At 37.2% G+C, this 18481-nt stretch overlaps 7 protein-coding genes across 14 annotated transcripts; 4 read left to right on the top strand and 3 right to left on the bottom strand.

The window, feature by feature from the left end:
• Positions 1–369: 369 nt before the first annotated feature.
• On the top strand, positions 370–1979 carry LOC18017113 (thymidylate kinase). 7 transcript variants are annotated; one of them, XM_024156286.1, is made up of 5 exons: positions 370–482; positions 562–616; positions 868–1222; positions 1321–1597; positions 1703–1979. In XM_024156286.1, exons 2-5 carry the CDS (start codon positions 580–582, stop codon positions 1820–1822), a joined length of 789 nt encoding a protein of 262 aa, XP_024012054.1. In that variant the 5' UTR covers positions 370–482; positions 562–579; the 3' UTR covers positions 1823–1979. The 7 variants fall into 7 exon arrangements, with proteins under 7 accessions (XP_024012054.1, XP_024012055.1, XP_006400960.1 ...); XM_024156287.1 differs by having other exon boundaries at positions 381–482; positions 878–1222; XM_006400897.2 differs by having other exon boundaries at positions 413–482; positions 875–1222.
• A 1969-nt stretch (positions 1980–3948) lies between these two features.
• On the top strand, positions 3949–6049 carry LOC18017114 (scarecrow-like protein 11). Its single transcript, XM_006400894.2, has one exon. The coding sequence runs from the start codon at positions 4083–4085 to the stop codon at positions 5892–5894; it is 1812 nt and encodes a 603-aa protein (XP_006400957.1). The 5' UTR covers positions 3949–4082; the 3' UTR covers positions 5895–6049.
• Positions 6030–7962, bottom strand: LOC18017112. Its single transcript, XM_006400895.2, has 5 exons — positions 7768–7962; positions 7230–7324; positions 6882–6963; positions 6720–6793; positions 6030–6497 (listed from the first exon to the last, which is right to left on the bottom strand). Exons 1-5 carry the CDS (start codon positions 7807–7809, stop codon positions 6278–6280), a joined length of 513 nt encoding a protein of 170 aa, XP_006400958.1. The 5' UTR covers positions 7810–7962; the 3' UTR covers positions 6030–6277.
• A 112-nt stretch (positions 7963–8074) lies between these two features.
• LOC18017111 (mannose-P-dolichol utilization defect 1 protein homolog 1) lies at positions 8075–9018 on the top strand. Of its 2 annotated transcripts, XM_024156743.1 has the most exons (3): positions 8075–8293; positions 8390–8455; positions 8582–9006. In XM_024156743.1, exons 1-3 carry the CDS (start codon positions 8147–8149, stop codon positions 8960–8962), a joined length of 594 nt encoding a protein of 197 aa, XP_024012511.1. In that variant the 5' UTR covers positions 8075–8146; the 3' UTR covers positions 8963–9006. The 2 variants fall into 2 exon arrangements, with proteins under 2 accessions (XP_024012511.1, XP_006400956.1); XM_006400893.2 differs by having other exon boundaries at positions 8390–9018.
• On the bottom strand, positions 8965–10968 carry LOC18017110 (uncharacterized protein C24B11.05). Its single transcript, XM_006400892.2, has 9 exons — positions 10847–10968; positions 10597–10676; positions 10410–10475; positions 10214–10311; positions 10084–10121; positions 9910–9997; positions 9535–9813; positions 9365–9430; positions 8965–9290 (listed from the first exon to the last, which is right to left on the bottom strand). Exons 2-9 carry the CDS (start codon positions 10655–10657, stop codon positions 9138–9140), a joined length of 849 nt encoding a protein of 282 aa, XP_006400955.1. The 5' UTR covers positions 10658–10676; positions 10847–10968; the 3' UTR covers positions 8965–9137.
• A 536-nt stretch (positions 10969–11504) lies between these two features.
• On the bottom strand, positions 11505–13534 carry LOC18017109 (suppressor of disruption of TFIIS). Its single transcript, XM_024156126.1, has 8 exons — positions 13414–13534; positions 13218–13277; positions 13050–13115; positions 12848–12945; positions 12565–12690; positions 12228–12449; positions 12060–12125; positions 11505–11917 (listed from the first exon to the last, which is right to left on the bottom strand). The coding sequence occupies exons 2-8, from the start codon at positions 13264–13266 to the stop codon at positions 11753–11755; spliced, it is 792 nt and encodes a 263-aa protein (XP_024011894.1). The 5' UTR covers positions 13267–13277; positions 13414–13534; the 3' UTR covers positions 11505–11752.
• Positions 13535–15223: 1689 nt separating this feature from the next.
• LOC18017108 lies at positions 15224–16620 on the top strand. Its single transcript, XM_006400890.2, has one exon. It carries the CDS (start codon positions 15326–15328, stop codon positions 16514–16516), a length of 1191 nt encoding a protein of 396 aa, XP_006400953.1. The 5' UTR covers positions 15224–15325; the 3' UTR covers positions 16517–16620.
• Positions 16621–18481: the final 1861 nt, after the last annotated feature.

Raw genomic sequence — 18481 nt, 5'->3', positions numbered from 1 at the left:
CCAATCATAAGCGCTACCACATGTATATATAAAATCTAGTGTGCTTACTGGCAATCAAAAAGAGTTTAGAATAACAAGATTGTAAAAAATCAGTGAAACTTTTGAGGGAAAAAAAACAACGCAGAGAAAATAAATAAACGCATCGACCTGTTACAGAAATCAGAAATGTAAAAATGTTGCTTGTGACTTGTTACACTGTTTACATTTTTGATCTGAATCGGACCGGCGGGCTGATCGATCGATCCGAGAGCCAATTGAAAAATCTAGTAAAAACCCAATGTCTTCACTGAACCGAAAATCAGCTAACCGGCTGGTACGTAATTCAGACCAAACAAACCCTCTGAGGGACTTGAAGGTTTCTGAGAGTGTTGGAAAAAGGTGAGAAAAACCTAAGCTTGTATCTGACTCTTTTAAGTCGATTCTTCTTCACGACGACTCTTTCCGTCGACATCTTCTTCTCCGATACCACGGAACGCGATTCGGTATACTTCCTTACCATGAATTTACGGTTTAAAAGAAGGGTTTCACTGTGTGTATCTGAATATTGATTTCACCACGCAGGTTTTAGCTTGTAAGGGCATGAAACGGATCTGCTCGTTTTCAAGTGTTCAGTTTTGTAAGTAAAGTAAACTCACACTTCCCTTCCATTTCGCGTTTTGCTCTTGAATATGAGGATTTTTCTTGCTCAGTGAACTTGAAAAGGGTACGAATGCCGAATGAAGATTTTGACATTTCTTCAATTTTGGAAATTTGATTAACAGACTAATGAATCGTCAAAAAGTTTCGAAATTTCGTGAATCTGAACAAATTTTTGCTCCCATACTCGATTACAAGTTTAGATTCCTCTGTCTGACCTGTGTCTATTAGTTTCTAGAAGTTTCAGAGCTTTAGCAAAGCCACGATCCTTGAACTATCCTGTCCAGTCGCTTAAGCTTTCATCAGTTCGGATGGAGAAAAAAAGCATGCTCTCTTCTGGACTCAGTGGTGCAGAGCCAAGAGGCGCATTGATAGTTGTAGAAGGTCTTGATCGGAGCGGGAAATCAACGCAGTGCGCAAAGCTTCTCTCTTTCTTGGAGGGTTTAGGACATCCGACCGAGCTCTGGAGATTTCCCGACAGAGAGACTAGTGTCGGTCAGATGATATCGGCGTATCTATCTAATAAATCGCAGCTCGATGATCATACCATTCATCTCCTTTTCAGTGCCAATCGATGGGAGAAGAGGTTTCTTGCATTTCTTTAGCTGTCTAAATTGATTCCCTTTCTTCAATCCTATGCTCTTTTAGTGATATTATGACTGAGAAAGTGTTGACATTTTGCAGGTCATTGATGGAGGAAAAGCTTAAAACAGGAACCACGCTTATCGTTGATCGTTATTCGTATTCTGGTGTAGCTTTCTCTTCAGCTAAAGGTCTAGGTGTTGATTGGTGCAAGGCGCCGGAAATCGGTTTACTTGCTCCGGATTCTGTGCTTTACCTTGACATTTCACCTGAAAGAGCTGCTGAGAGAGGTGGATATGGAGATGAGAGATACGAGCGAGTGGAGTTTCAGAGTAAAGTTGCAGACTTTTATCAAACTCTACGTGATTCTTCGTGGAAGGTGAATTGATTAAGACTCTTTCCTTTTTTGTTGCTCTGTAGAGTCAGATTATATTTTAGATTTAACAGAAAAATCTAAACCTTGAAATGTTTGTGGACGATGCAGATAATCGATGCTGGTGAAACCATGGAGGAAGTAGAGAAGAAGATTCAACAAGTGGTATTAGATCAAGTCAAAGAGTGTACTAGTGGAAAGCCTCTTTCACTCCTCTGGTCATCATCTTGATGGTTGTCATTAAATCTCATAGCTATTACAAAGTTTGTGTGATTTTGAAGGAACAATATTGAAGAGAGAGAAGAGATTGAAAATCTTAAAAAAGTTTTAGAATCATATACTATTTGGGCCGTACAAGCTCGTTGACAGGCCCAAATTTTATTTGCAATCGTCAGTCATGACGACTTTTAAGCAATTGTTTTCGTGTAAAACTAATCTAGCGACATTAGAGAAAGAACAAATCATTAAACGATACAGCATCAGGTTAACTAAACACAAGTTGAAGAAAATCAGTAATTAACAATAGTATCAGTAGATTAATCATTAATGATATCTTCAAATAAAAGCAACATACGATGTGAGAGGAAGTAGTAAATCACGCTCTCTCGGCCGTGAGATCCCCACGAGGCCATAATAACGAAGTTGTGATTGGTTCGTGTCGATCACACGCGTATATTTTTGCGGATGGGGAGAAATATCTATGAGATCAGCTTTTTGATTGGTACAATATTATATATATATGTCTTCAGGTCAACCCAATCGAATGATTAAATAATGTGTTCATACTTCATGGCAAATAAGTATCTACTAGACTACTACCTTATAGAGAAACATCCAAAAATTTATTAAACTTGAGAAGTTACAAAGTCGTAACTCTTAATACAAAGAGTTTATTAACTATGATAGCATGAAATTACAACTTAAATAGGACCAAAAGTACATATAGGTTCTTGTTTGACTGAAATATGTGCCAATGCCACCATATTGTAACATCGTTTAACATAGATAAATGGATATAATCATCAATTTAGATGCCCCACATACCAAAATCTTTGCAACACCTATTATATCTTCCCTTGATCCAGCTTAACACTAAACCAGGAAAACAATCCCCACAAAATAAACACATATATAAGCCATGAACTATGTGTGTAAATGACCATCAATGATGCATCATACATCGCTTGTTTTACCGGATGGATACTTGGAAGTTCTCAAAGGGAAAGCGAAATTATTAAGAAATGTACGGTTTTTTTTGTGTGCAAAAGAAAATATACACTTTAGTTAGAACCTTAGCATATGATATTAAAAAACAAAAATAATTTGGGAGATAAGTTGAATATAGACAAACAAGTCGCAATCATATTGAATGTTCGTCTTTCTTCACTTCCCCTTTTTCTGTTTCCCCATGACTACTGTATACACAAGACTTTATGCCGACTAAAATTATTAATCATAAATCATTTTCTATAATAAAAATTAATTCTATTTATGTCACGACCGTATTAAGGAACCCAATCGCCTCGTCGTTTGAACTTTGACTGTTCAAGAAAATATAAACAGAGTCAAAGATATGAAATGATTTTCTTACTGACGAACTAATAATATAAAAAACAAATAGGTTTGGCAGCCACGTTCCCTTCACCCAAAACATTTGTCCAATTCCTTGGAGATCAAGATTTATTTTATTAGATTATTTAATATGTTAGAGTATATTGTTAGACAAAAAGAAAAAGAGTTTGATTGTAAATGCCAACGTTCATTAAATTGTTAAGCACTAATCGGTGTTCGAGTGTCATCTAGTGTTGAGGCCGCTTATTAGACGGGTTGCCTAGGATTCTAACTTTTCTAAGTGCGATTAGTTTTAAAAATTCTTACTCTCTTTTGCTATATATACAGTATATACAAAAATTTTGGTATATTGCTGCTTTGATGATCGTGTATGGACATCTAAACAATGAAAATCACCATAGGAAAAGAAAATCTACGGGATGATCGTTCAAAGCTGTTTAGAAAATGCGTGAGATTGTGTTAATATCAAGTTATTTACAAAATTGAGTACATTCTCTTTACTAAAGTAAAGGGTATTTGACTTTTATTTGTGACCAAGCAAAGCAAGTGGAAGTGCTCAGAGAAAAATAAATAATGTAACGAGCAAAACAACAAAAATAAGTAGTTGCAGACTGATCCGACACAAATCAACTAACCCTTTTATCATTATGTGTTTAATAACTTGATCCACTTTTTGTGGCGGCCTGTGTTTCCTCGAAAGTTCCATTTTTTTCCCCTACAAATGTAAGAAAAAAAAACATAATCCACTTTTTTTTTAAGTTCAAACATAATCCCTCAAATATAAATTTAAGCTCCCTCGAGTGTGTTCACATTATAACTTTGGCACCGCTTTCTCGTCTTCGTCTTCTTCATCTGCTCGTTGAAAAAAAAGATTCCTTTACTTTCAAACTCTTTTAGTATTCTCATCCTTCGTGATACCATGGACGCTCTTCTTCAAGTATCCGTCGATGATTTCAGATTCCAGAACGGATCTGGATCTGGGTCTTGCTGCAAACCCAGAAACAATCTCGATTCTGATAACAATCTCTTCCCCAATTTCAACGAACCAGAGCCTCAGAACCACTCTCCACCGAACGATTCTCCTCCGACTATATGTTTGGATAACTCTCCTGTTCTCAAATACATCAATGACATGTTGATGGACGAAGAAGATTTCGCAGAGGAATCTCGTTTTTTGCAGGACAATTTAGCCTTACAAGCTGCCGAGAGATCCTTCTACGAGATACTCCAGCAACAATCCCCTGAATCTGATCACAACACAAGCTCCTCCCATCAAAACTCCGGCGACCCCTTCAGCACAACGACGACTTTAACAGATTCTGCAGCGTTGGTTTCCAACGGAGAATCGCAGAGAAGGTACCGTCATCGAAACGACGAAGAAGACGATCTTGAGAACGGTCGGAGAAACAAACAACCTGCTATTTTCATCTCGGAGATGGAAGAGCTAGCAGTAAAGTTCGAGCATGTGTTGTTGGTATGCAAAGCGAACCAAGAAGAAGAAAAATCAGTGGCAACGAAACAGAGTCAACCAAACAGAGCTGGACGAGGCAAAGGCTCATCAAATAGATCCAAGGCGCAAAAAACTAGCCCCGTTGATCTGCGGAGTCTCTTGACGCAATGCGCACAAGCTGTAGCGAGCTTTGACCAGAGAAGAGCTACGGAGAAACTCAAGGAGATAAGGTCAAACTCTTCAAGCAGCGGCGATGGAATTCAAAGGATGGCTTTTTACTTCGCAGAGGCGCTCGAGGCACGTATCACCGGAATCATCTCACCGCCGGTTTCTACTGCGTTTCCTTCAAGCACGACATCGATGGTAGACATCTTGAAAGCGTACAAGCTGTTCGTTCATGCTTGTCCCATCTATGTAGCTGATTACTTTGCAGCAAACAAATCAATCTACGAGCTTGCCTTGAAAGCAACTAAGCTTCACATCATTGATTTCGGGGTTCTCTATGGCTTTCAATGGCCTTGTCTGTTACTAGCCCTGTCTAAACGACCGGGCGGACCACCGATGCTTCGCGTGACTGGTATCGAGCTGCCACAGTCTGGTTTCCGACCTTCAGACAGGGTCGAAGAGACTGGTCGGAGACTGAAAAGGTTCTGTGATATGTTCAATGTCCCGTTTGAGTTCAACTTCATAGCCAAAAAATGGGAAAGCATCAGTCTTGATGAGATTACAATCAATCCAGGAGAGACAACAGTCGTCAATTGCATTCATCGGTTGCAATACACTCCAGATGAGACTGTGTCGCTAAACTCTCCGAGAGACACGGTTCTTAAACTGTTCAGAGATATCAATCCTGACCTCTTCGTGTTTGCAGAGATTAACGGAACGTACAACTCTCCTTTCTTCATGACGAGGTTCCGAGAAGCGCTCTTCCATTTCTCTTCGCTCTTCGACATGTTCGACACCACAATACAAGCAGAGGATGAGTACAAGAACAGGGCACTGTTGGAGAGAGAGTTACTTGTGAGAGACGCGATGAGCGTGATTTCCAGCGAGGGCGCTGAGCGGTTTGCGAGGCCTGAAACCTACAAGCAATGGCAAGTTAGGATTTTGAGAGCCGGGTTCAAGCCAGCAACTATAAGCAAACGGATCATGAAGGAGGCTAGGGAAATCGTGAGGAAAAATTACCATAAAGATTTTTTGATCGATAGTGATAACCACTGGATGCTTCAGGGGTGGAAAGGAAGAGTCATCTATGCCTTTTCTTGCTGGAAACCTGCATAGAAGTTAACAGACAATAATGTAATCGTTTGAAAATTGTTACTTCTCGATTGCTTCATTTTTGTTTGCCAATGGGTTTTGTAAAATCTGTTTGATCGCATGTATGGAATGTAATCTCTTCTTTCCTGCAAGTACATAAAGTAATCATGGATTCAACCCTTATTGAAAAGACAAAGTGTTTCATCATAGATCTGGAGTTATAACACAAGCATACAAGATACAACATCCAAATAGAAAAGTTTCAAAACTTTGGCTATAATTTAGCAGAGGGGTTGCAACTAGCACCACGTGAATGATGATACAGACAGCGCATCGAATGATCTACTAGCACATATGAACCGACGTGAACTAATTGCAAATAGCCATTTAGGTTTTGCTGCAGTTGGCTAATTTAAACCCTTTTTGGTTTGAGGTTTTGGTGGCTTCAAAACGCTCCAGTCTACTTTCTTGCTCTTCGGTTTCTTGAAACCTTTTTTATAGCTCGGTGATGGTTTGTCATTGTTCCTCGGGGACTTGTTTGGATGGTTTTTTTCCTCAGAGACTCCATCAGACTGTTTCCTTTTCAAGTCGCCATTTGTTTCCCGAGTTGTCTCAACCTTCGCTTCACTGAAAGAGCATGCATTTTGACTAGTTACAGTTTGAAATTGTAAAGAGACGAAAAAATCAGAAATGAAACAAATGGTAGAATCCATTGCTATCAATAAAGACTTCATTTGTCGAAAGTTTAAATGATCGGTTAGACAATGAATCTCCAGCAATATTCTGATGAATGCACACTCGCTTGTGATTGTTAAGAACCAAAAGGAATATAAAAGCGGACGAACAGACCTAGATGACATTCTTCCTCCATTACTGCTAGAGCTTGTGGGAGAAGCATCTGTTTTTGCTTCTTCATGCAATTTCTAAGGGGAGAAGAGTTTTATTCATAAAGCTGGAAGGGAAGACCATCAAACGCAAACTAATTCAGACCTTAGCACCACACACACTAACCTCGATAGAAGGATTGAAAGACTGAAATGACATGCGTCCTAACAATGGTCTTGGCTGAGGATCCCAGTCTGTTATGACCACACTGCATCGAAATTCAAATCAGGCGTTAGAAAATATTCCGGATTCCGAAAAACAACCAAATTATCAAAACTGTTGTTATGATTCATGAACAAAGGGAAGTCTAGAGTCATTGAAATTGACTAGACACTGAAAGTAACCAACCAAGAGCCCAAAAGAACAAGAACAGAGGGTAGACAACACATACACAATGTCCTCACTTCTAGTAATGTGATGAAATAAGTACGGCTAGTAAAACATTAACATCAAGTTAAATAGAAGAAGCGGTACCACTTCTTTGCAACAGTCCCAAGGGAAGGAAAATTCCCATTAGGCTCCTCAACAATCTTCTTCTTCTCCTCCTTCGAAGCAGACCGTTGCATAAACTATAGACAGAAGAGCGTCAATCATTATTAGTTCATGAACCAGCTTGATTCTCATATGGGATTGAAGAAATAACAAGTTCCTGTCTCTCACCCACAAAACAGATTACTGAACTTAATAATCATCTAAGAGCTACATGATTGATAATGCAACTTTTTAGTGAAAATAGCAATTTTTAGTCCCAAACCAATGGTGTAGCTCAGAATCGTTGGTTCCATATCTCTAAAGGTTATCTTTTTCAAACTCTAGATGCAAAGCAATCCCCATATGAGAAACCAACTCCAAAGGGATAATTAATTCCTCAAGGAATCAAAATCCAGCTAAATAGAGAAAAAAAAGATAAAAGAAATTCCAAACTCGAATTTCACGAAATAAAGGCCAAACCCTTCCAATCATTGGGTATTTTACTTCAAATTAGTGAGCTAATTGTAATTAAAAGAAGTACCTTTAGATTTCTCAGAGTGCTACTAATCTCTCTCTTCGCCATTATAGCTTCTCTCAAATTACAACTTACTTTCCCCCAACACGAGACTTCCTGTACCGGCGAGGAAGAACAAGACGACTGTTTTCGTCTGCTTTTAGGTTTAATTAATTTCCGATTTGAAGTTCCCGTCCAAAAACAGAAAATTGACTTCGCCTTAGGTGTGGTACATGGTAAAACCTAACCGATTCAAACCGTACCAAATTGGAAAACTGATTACGTAACCAAAATCATAATTGGTTTAGTTATTGGGCATTTGAAAGGCAACAAAGACAACGAAGCAACGTCCACTAGTTTTCAAAGGATCCAACTTCCGAGATCGGTTAGGACTTGGGAGAAAAAAATGGATTATCTTGGGATTGATCTGAGCTGCGCGACTGGATCTCTCCGTAACGGCGAGTTTCCGGCGAAAGATTGTCTTCTTCCTCTCATCACAAAGCTGCTCGGTTACTTCCTCGTCGCTGCTTCAATGACCGTCAAGCTTCCTCAGGTTTATATTCAATCAATCAATCAATCAATCACTATGGTTTCTCACCCTAATTCCCAAATTTGATATGCTAACAAAAAGTCTGTAAATTGATTGTAGATAATGAAAATCGTGGACAATAAGAGTGTGAGAGGCTTGAGTATTGCGGCATTTGAGCTAGAAGTGGTGGGTTACACGATTTCTCTCGCGTATTGTTTACACAAAGAGCTTCCTTTCTCAGCTTTTGGTGAAATTGCTTTTCTTTTGATCCAAGGTTTGATCTTGGTGGCTTGTATCTACTATTTCTCTCAGCCTCTCTCTGTGACGACTTGGGTCAGAGCGATCCTCTACTTTGCTTTAGCACCAACTGTGTTTGCTGGTCAGATTGATCCTTTGGTTTTTGAAGCTCTTTATGCTTCAAAGCATTTGATATTTCTCTCTGCGAGGATCCCTCAGATTTGGAAGAATTTCAGGAACAAGAGCACTGGGCAGCTTAGTTTCTTAACTTGTTTGATGAACTTGGGTGGATCAATGGCGAGAGTTTTCACCAGCATTCAGGTGAATGCTCCGTTTACTATGCTTCTTGGTATTCTTCTTGCAGTCTTCACCAATGGAATCATCATGAGCCAGATTCTCTTGTATCGTACGAAAGAAAAAGAAGAAACGCTTGTGAAAGATAAAAAGATATCATGATAGTCATTTTCTGAACTTTGTAATAGGGGATTACAAATATATATATTACAATTCCATCTCACAATTCTGCAATCTCAAAAAGTTAAAGTTACAATTATTTTTCTCTTAAAAGAGTGAATAATTAAGTAGCTCTATCTTGTTACTATCAGCTGCTAATGTGAGTGAAAACATTAGCTTAAGCAATGGTTTCAATGGCGACCTTTTGCCTGGATCTAGTCTCCTCGGCTATGTCACCAACAGCTTCCCAAAGTTCAGGAAGAGCTTCACGAATGTTGTGAATATGCTCCAAAGCGATATCTACTCCTTCCACTTTGTGCGAGGTCCCAACCTAATAATACAAAAAAAAGAAGTTAGCTTTGAAATTGAAAAGCTTTGTTTTACACACATGATTTGGTTACTCACCCATACGGTGTGGAGACCCACACGTTTCCCAGTTTGAATGTTGCGGATGCTGTCATCAAAGAACAACTGAAAACACCACCCAAGATACTTGGAACTTAATAAGCTTCGGTGATGAAATGGTTTAAGTAGAAAAATAAAAGCAAATAAATATTTGATATGTTGTTTCTTACAGTCTTATGAGGATTGATGTTGGTCATCTTGAAAACCTGTTCGAATGCTCCTTCAGATGGTTTGCATATAACCGGAGTCTTTGGGATTTCGATGCTTGGGTCAGGATTTGCCATGTAACTGCTTATGTCGAAGATTTCTCTGGTTCCCTTAGCAGCAGGGGTTTCAGTTTTGGTGTTGGGGTTCAGAGTCTCGAAAGATATGATTCTTTCAAAGCAGTCTTCTAGGCCTAGCCTGGCAATAATCTTGGCTGCATGAGCCTTGTCAGCGTTCGTGAAAACCTGTGGGGAGAAATAAGAAAGCATAGTGAACATCAGAGAATAAACTGATTGTAAACCAAATTTTAAGAGCTTAGCATCAAAGAGTGAAACACATACAACTTTCCGAATAGGCAAGCTAAGAATAATATTCCTCAAAACTGGATCAGGCTTCAGTGTTGAGTATGGCAATCTCCCATGAACAAAACTGTAAAAACAAAAAGAGTCATCTCAAGTCCCAAACAGCATTTATTTCAAAGAAACATAAGCAATAATTAAAGACAAGTTAAGTACCGATGGAAATCGTCGTAGTCGAAGTCGTAACCCACAGCCTGAAAGAATTAACATCAAAAACGAAGGGAATGTGCATCACCAACATTGAAAAATACAGATAGATGTTACATTGTGGTTAAGAAAAAGATACCTTAAGACCAGCCATAGTTGTTCCATAGATTTTATAAAGCGAAAGGCAAAGTTCTTGGACTTTCTCTTTTTCGATACCAAGTTTCTGAGTCATATACTCTAAATGACAACAACAACAAAGACAGGTTCAGCGATAACTAACATGAACAACCAAAGTTCCAGAGAAGAACAACAAATGAATGCGAATCAGACTTTACCTTGAATGTTGTTTTTAACTTGTGTGGCCAAACCAGAACTTAGAGGGTAGAGAGTGTCATCTATGTCTGTTTAACCAAGTCCAATTTTAATCAGAGAAAGCGTTTAAACTTTTAAACCAATTCTCAATCATCAAATACCACCAAATGCTTAATATTATTCAAAACAAAAAGTATTCATTTCCCTTACCAAATAAAAGACAATCATACTTCGGTTTGGAGTTTTGCTGAAAGTTTTCCTCGTACGCCATTTTGATTCCAAAGTTACACCTGAGAGAAAATTTTAAAACAAAAGATAAATCTCAACGTCAAAATGCAAAATTATCCAGATCGAAAACACTTAGATTAGACTGTCAGTGAAGATAACGAGACATTCAAGAAAATGCAGAGAAGAAATCAAACAGATAATCAATGGAGGCGGAGGAAAACGAGTGACTAACCTTTTTTCTGATCAATGAATCTTCGAGAGGAAATGAAACAAAAAAAAAAATCGAGAAGATGTTAAAAAGAAATACTTTTTTTTTTTATATAAATAGAAGAGGAAATGTAAGCCAAACGTCTCAATGGTTCTCAATGGTTTTTCATGACTCATCCATTGGTTGTCGTTAAATCTGGAGAAGAAAGCAAAGCACTCACGTCGACATCCGCGATTTCTCCACGTGGCAATTACGCTTTTTCTTTACTTGCTAATCGAATAAGCAAATGACACACGTATTTATGAGCCGACCAAACCACACTTTCTCAAAAGTCACAATGTAACGTGCGCCTTAATTTATTCCTCCATCAATTTAATTCGATTCGGTTTAGGCCAAACCAAAACAACCGAAAAAATTCGATTCGGTTAACTCTACCAGACCGGTTTATTATCAGCAATCGGCAACATGAGCAAAATGTTTTATCTAATTTTTTGTTAACTTCAGTGCAGAATATCTACATCTTTTTCAGGCATCTAATATTAATTACCCTAAAAAAATTAACTCATGTATCAACTGAAAAATTCTTATTCACTATCGAACTAAATCAATTAAGTTAACCGTTTTTAGTCTAATTAACAAGATACATATTTTTTATTGTTCCAGGTATATAAAAACATCGATGTTCTGTAACATTTTTTAATATGTACAAAAGAGCATACCTTATGTTATACAATATACTTATAAAACGTAATAGAAACCATATATCAACCGTTGTATCAACAACAAACATATCCATATGGAGTAAACACATGCATGATGCCGACAAACTAGATAACACATGCATGTTGTATCAACACAACCGTTTTATCTAGTAAACATTAATCAGATATGTAAATATCTTCACAAACTAGATAACACACGCATGAAGAACTAAGCTTGAACAGAAGTTTCAATCGAGATTTGTGCAGCGACGTAACCAATTCTTTCAGATTCCTTGTTGTTGGATTCCGTCCACAATTCCGGGAATGCGTCTTTCATGTTGTGAATGCTTTCTAACGCGTGATCACTTCCTTCCACTTTTTCTGATTTACCAACCTAAAAATCAATTGAAAATATATTGTGTAAAAAGTTTGGTTCAGCATACAAATACAGGTAGCTTAGCTACAACGAGAAAAAAAAAAATTGTTATAGAAATTGGTATAAATAGTTTGGTTGAAAATGTTAAACCGGTTCTTACCAGGACGGTATTGAGACCCACGGCTTTTCCGGTTTGGATGTTCCGGATGCTATCGTCGAAGAACAACTGCGCAAGAAACATGATCACATTAATTATAAAACCATGAATGAAGAAAATATAAACAAGAACCCTCTAATTTATATTTAGTTATATGTTCTCGACGCTTACGGTTGTTTGAGGATTGAGCTGTGCAATGTCGAAGGCTTTCTCGAAAGCAATCTCGGATGGTTTACAGATAACCGGAATCTCGGGACTGTAATCCAAAGAGACCTCTGCCTCGTTAATCTCAGGGTTTAAAGTCTCGAAACTTATGATTCTCTCAAAACAATCTTCGATGCCGAGCCTCTTTAAAGCCTTCGTCACATGAACTTCATCTCCATTCGAGAAAACCTTCACAAAAGAATACGGAACCCATACTTTTTAATATATATATATAAATATCTATATGTATAGACTGAAATTAAGCAAAAAAATAAAATAAAGATAGTAATATACATATACATACCAATTTTCGAAAAGGTAGACTAAGGAGGAGATTTCTCAGAACCGGATCCGGTTTAAGGTTTTCATAAGGTAATCTTCCATGAACAAAGCTGTGGTACTCATCATTGTCGAATTCATAACCTACAGCCTGCATTAATTATCAGATTGATTAACGTTGTATTAACCATATAAAAACCATTGTCATGTAAACAATTATGTGGTGGCGCAAGTGTTATATGTTTATATATGAATCTAGTGATAATCAGGATCCGGGTTTGGTCAATATATTTATGAAGGTAAATTACCTTTAGACCAGCCATTGATGTTCCATATTTTTTATAGAGAATTTGGTTTAGTTCAACGACTCCGTCTTCGTCTATTCCAAGCTTCTCAACCATGAATTCTGGCACAAGGGTAACTTGGTGAATTTCGTGGTTTATTTATTTCTCCATATGAAATATATAATAAACATGTTAATCAAGATAAAATTCTCCAAGGAAATTATACCTATGATATTGTTGGTACATGCTTCCGATAAACCAGAGCTTAAAGGATAGAGAGTATCATCCAAATCTATTGGAAACAAACATAAAGATAGATAGATCAATCAAAATTTGTTAATTGCTTCCAATTTTCTATATATTTTTTTTTTTAAAACTAGCCAGAACTTCTTACCAAAGAGGAGACAATCGTATCTTGGTGTAGAGCTGTTCACAAATTCCATTTCTTCAGAAACTGCAAATTAATGTGCTCGGGTAAACATTAAAACCGATCATAGAAACAAAAGAAAGAACATTCCAAAATTCCCAATTTAAAAAGACAGATATATGTTAGAAAAAAAAAACTGGTGGGTGTAGAAGAAGCAATATACCTCGAATAAAAGAAGCGAGAAAAAATTTCAGACGTGAGAGAAACGATGATTGAAGAGAAAATATTTGATGAAGAAAAGAAGAGAACACATATGTGTTTATATAAGAAACATTAAACGCGTGTGGAAATAAAGTCTGTGATGATGACCAGCTTTGTAGTGTATTAATTAATAATATAGACCCCAATTACTTTATGTTCTTTGATTAATCAACATCCACTAACCATTTTTTAATAGGAGTAACTTTTATGATATTAGAAATGGTTCTCATGATTCCTGTTGATGTGCAATTCAAAAACTAATGAGATAAATCGTAGTCATTAAGCATTACAAAGTCCACGCGTCAATAATTACACATCGTTCTCTTGATCATGTCACGTTTCCATTTGTATTAATCAGACAAAAGTAAATAAGAAAGACTTGTGAGATATTCTTGACCAAGATTTTTTTGGTTTCATTCTGTATAAGAGGAAGGCTGATGCGAACCGTGTCACATTAGAAAAAAAAAAGACCGAAATATTTTACTTTTTAGTTAGGACCCCTATATATAAAAGACCCTAATTTGGTCTTAAATAATGGACCATATATATTATAGAGTTATAGACGACTTTATATCTCACAAGCACAGAAGGATTTTTAACATAAAATAGCACAGAGAAAACTAAACTATGATAATTCGTGAGAAAAACAAAAATATAAACTGTGTTCATGTACGGAAATTTTGAACTAATTCATTAACGAAAAAATGTTATAACAACTACGAATGATTTATTTTACATAAATAGCATAAATTTCTGAATGTATAGTAGTTATTTTAGATAAAAAAAGTTCTTGATAAAGTATTTTTATACAATTTTGAAAGATAGTAACGTAATTGTATCAACTATGAAATGGTATATAATATTCTTTAATTTTAAGCAAGATGTCAAAACAAAAACATGCATGCTCATAGTGCTTTTTTTTTGTTAATGCATAATTTGTGTTATTGTTGCGTAAACAATTGTATTATTTCTCATAACTGATTAGTTTTCATTTTATACACTATCTTTTTATCAGTGGACTGGAGAATTCCATATTAGGTTTTATGTGAGTGGGAAGACTCGGACAACAGTACTTTACCTAATACAGTGATGAACCTTTCGATCACCAAACCACTGTAAAATTGACTAAACTAATTAACTCACAATTTTCATATACTATATATTTCATTTTATAAGTTCATTTTATCTATTTAAAAAACAAAAAAACTTCCTTTTATAATTTACCTGTTTAATTCAAGTTTTTGGCCAAACCATATTTATCTCCGCTCCATTATTTTACACCATACATAGAGCAAATTTATCTTCTTATTTTGCATCTTCATAATTTTCAATTTTTATTTTGCTTACATGGTACCATTTCAAGATATAGTAGAGATTTCTTGGGTAAAGTTGACTTATTTATATTTTTATCTTTTTAATAAAAATACAGGTATTTTTCTCGTGGGAAAATAGCACTTGGAAGCGACTTCTTCTCTCCATCCGGCTTATACGAACCTGCGCCCCATGTGCGACCGGTCGTGTTCAACGGCAAAGTCTCGCCGGCATTAAGTCACCACAATTAAATGAGACAATTAAATAGAACCTTCCTCAATTTTACAATTTTGCCCCACATCAAATGACTTTCCAGAGCCCATTATTATTTTTTTCTTAAAGACCTTAAACTATTTTTCAGAGTAGCCCATTGGCCCATTTTATCATAGCCCCATAGGCCCAATTCTTAATTACCGAAAACAGAAGTAAACGCAGCTCACTTCTCTCTGTGTCATGTTTATCTGTTTTTCCGGTTTCGGTACGAAGCAAATATGATTAGCTAAAAGTTTTGTTCTGAATCTTGTCTTTGTATCCGTTTATTTTGTTTTGAATTTCTGTTCGCCATGGAAGCTGTGCTTCTCTGCTCGAAGGTTGTTCCTCGGGGGACACCGTTGGAAGGCAACAGAAAGTTTTCGTTTAGGCATTTGAACAAACACCTTAAGTGCCACTCGCTTCGTGCTGATTCCAGAAACACTCCTTTACTCCGCAGCTTTGAAGCGATTAAGAGTCCGTATAGCTTGAGATGTGCTCCTTTTTCAGTGAGAAAAGGTTCATGGGTTCCTCCCAGATGCTCGATTTCTAGCTCGACTGTTTCCGATTCCGATAACCCTTTCCTTAGCCAATTCCGGTCCCTCTCGTTTAGTGCACTGGTGAACAGAGTTCGTCAATTGAAATTGAAGCCCGTGGATTTTGTGAAATTAGCTCTTGTGCTATCGATTTTGACTGTGGCTGCGAAAAAGACAGTGAATTTGGTCTTCGACCCATTCTTCTGGATGTATTTCAGCTGGACATGGCTCTTCTGGCCTTGGTTTATCGCTGTGGGTCTTGCGGGTTACGGAATTTACTGCTTTCGTAAGCATTGGCTCGGCGAAGCCAATGCCTTTGAGCAGCTTGGTATTGTAACTTCTGTCTTCACATGGCTTACACTTGTGCCTCCTGCTTATTTCAACGGTTATCTTGAAGGCTGGCCTTTTTTGTTCTTCTTGGCTTATCATTACTTCTTCTTCTTCAATGTGAGCGTGAGGAAACGGCTCTATGGAGATTATTACGCTCGTACGCATGATCCCAAATGGGATGTGAACACGCCTCTATGGTCTCGGATTTTGTTTGGTGTTGGCGTTATGGTTGGACATTGGCTTGCGGCATTTGAAGGGCCTGAGCTTCACCGTTTACCAGGAGGTTGGGCCAATGTAGGGATATGGGTTCTGATTGTGATTACAATGCTTATGCAATACGATTCAACGCTATATCTTGCTAGATATAGCGAAAAGGTCGTTGTTCCAACAGCTGTTGTGCAATTTGGTCCTTATAGATGGATCAGGCATCCGATATATGCTTCTACGATGCTTCTTTTTGCGACATACTGCACCGCCCTGCGTGCGCCTTTGAGTCTGTTGTTTCTTGTGGCGGTGTGTTTGGTTTACTACAACAAGAAGGCAACGCAGGAGGAAGAATTGATGGTGGAGAATTTCGGGCAAAGCTATACGGATTATGCTGATAAGGTTAGGCACAAGTTCATTCCTTTTGTTTACTAGTCCTTTAGAGGAACATGTGATGTGTCGAATTATCTGGTATCTATCAGTCAAAGATGTATGAATGACGATGAGTTAATTTTTCTGGCATTTGTATTTGAATGTTAGGCTTGTGAAAAGGATATGCGTTTATGCTATTTGGGGCTTCCCTTAATTTCTAATTCAAGATATTTCTCATCAGTTTCCAACTAGTAATATACTAATATTAGTTTAAAGTTCAACACTTTGGGTTAGCACGAATCTGAAAATTGATTGGCTGTTATGAAAACCAAACTTTCACATCATCTTGATTGCTTGTAGCTGTAGCTTATGAGTGTTAAGTTATTTCCTAACACATATTTTGATTGAGTGCTTTATAGTATTATTGCCTTATCTTTTGTCCTTTGATGACGATCCATTTTGCTGTTGCGTAATCCAACCGTGATTTGCTGCATCCATTTTCTTTTTCTTGGTCTATTCAATTGGGGTACATGTTACCCTAGTTTTCTAATTCTCCTGATCTTAACTGATTCCCTGACTTAAATTATATGTATACCTCCAGTTAAAACATAAAGTTGTTTGCTTTTTGAGTGTTTTCGCCTTTACACGTAAGGAACCGCACAGGGAACAATCTTAATCATGATTAGTTTAATAAAGTGGCCATTGCTAATCTAATAATTTTCCTAATCCCACTTGTTCCACACTAATCAGTCATGATTAGTTTAATAAAATTCTTCTATCCTGATAAAATTTTATTTTATCGTCCTTTGCATTTGCAACCCATTAACCATCTCCACCTGGAAATGTTTCTTTAATGACTTCTTCATGGTACTTTGGAGATAAAAGGTTTTGAGGTTTGTGTATAAAAACACTTGAGATTTTCAGATATTTCATATGAATAAAACTCTTTAGCTTTGGCCTCTGTTCCTGACACTAGTGCAGTGAAGTGGGCTTGTGTTATATTGATGTGATCTCTTTCTCTCTCTCTCTCTTTTCAAAAGTCAATTATCAGATAGGTTTTCTCCTGATGCTATCTCTGTCCCTTTCCAAGTGATTTTACATCGACCAAATAGCGTCCTTCATAGTAGTGTATATATTCATGCACCTATCTCTCGATTGCTTCTCCCCAAATTCATCTTTGCTGATGGATTTGCTTTCTGAATCCTCTTGCTTTCCTCTTTGCGTGTTCATTTGGTGGTTGCCATAAAAGTTCTCAACTTCAGAGCTCAAACCGATAAGGGTATTTGGGTTCTTGATGAAAAGGCAAAAGATTTAGCCTCTGATAGTTGCTAACAGCCGGTAGTTGCAGATGCAGTATCATTAAGATTCACAAGCGATGTGGTTTCCTTTGTTTTCGCCTCTCAGTCTGAAAAAAAGGGTTCCTTTCGAATGGGAATCTTGATGATGCTGCATCAGCAAATACATGGCTCTGATCTTGTCGTACTTTTTTCATTATCTATTGAAGAAAATAAAGATGTCTTGGAGATCTTACAAGGACTCAAAAACAGAAGGTAAAGTCTCTTTTCTTGATTCCGACTCTTGACTATTTCTTGATCACGCACATGTTGTGAAATATCTTTAAGTTTATGGTGCTTCTTTTTTTGCTGTTGTTATTGGCTAAACCATTCACGTGTAGAGCTTTCAAAGGATCCCACACATGCTTTAAAAAACCAAACATAACTGTGACAATTTATATATAAATAAATGGATCTTGATAAGTTTCTAAGATGAATATGAATACTTGAATAGTGAGAACTCAGGAGTGGGAAGTCTCTTGTGGTTATGGTTTGTGGAAACTCACATGGTCACATGTGAAAATGGTCCATAAGTGTTCTTTGGTCAATTCTTTGCCTTTGGTCCCAAGGTTTATTATGTATTTATATAGTTTCTTTGACCCGACAAAGAAAAATAAAACATTTTTCCACATGGATCATATGAATCTCTCGAGGCACATTTTCCTTGTTAAAAAAAAAACTTTGCTTACGGGAG

This window comes from Eutrema salsugineum, unplaced genomic scaffold, assembly GCF_000478725.1.
Source record: "Eutrema salsugineum unplaced genomic scaffold, Eutsalg1_0 scaffold_2, whole genome shotgun sequence".
In the NCBI taxonomy this organism is placed as follows: domain Eukaryota; kingdom Viridiplantae; phylum Streptophyta; class Magnoliopsida; order Brassicales; family Brassicaceae; genus Eutrema; species Eutrema salsugineum.
Note: the sequence above shows the minus strand (reverse complement) of the source record. Positions and strands in the feature narration are given on the sequence as shown.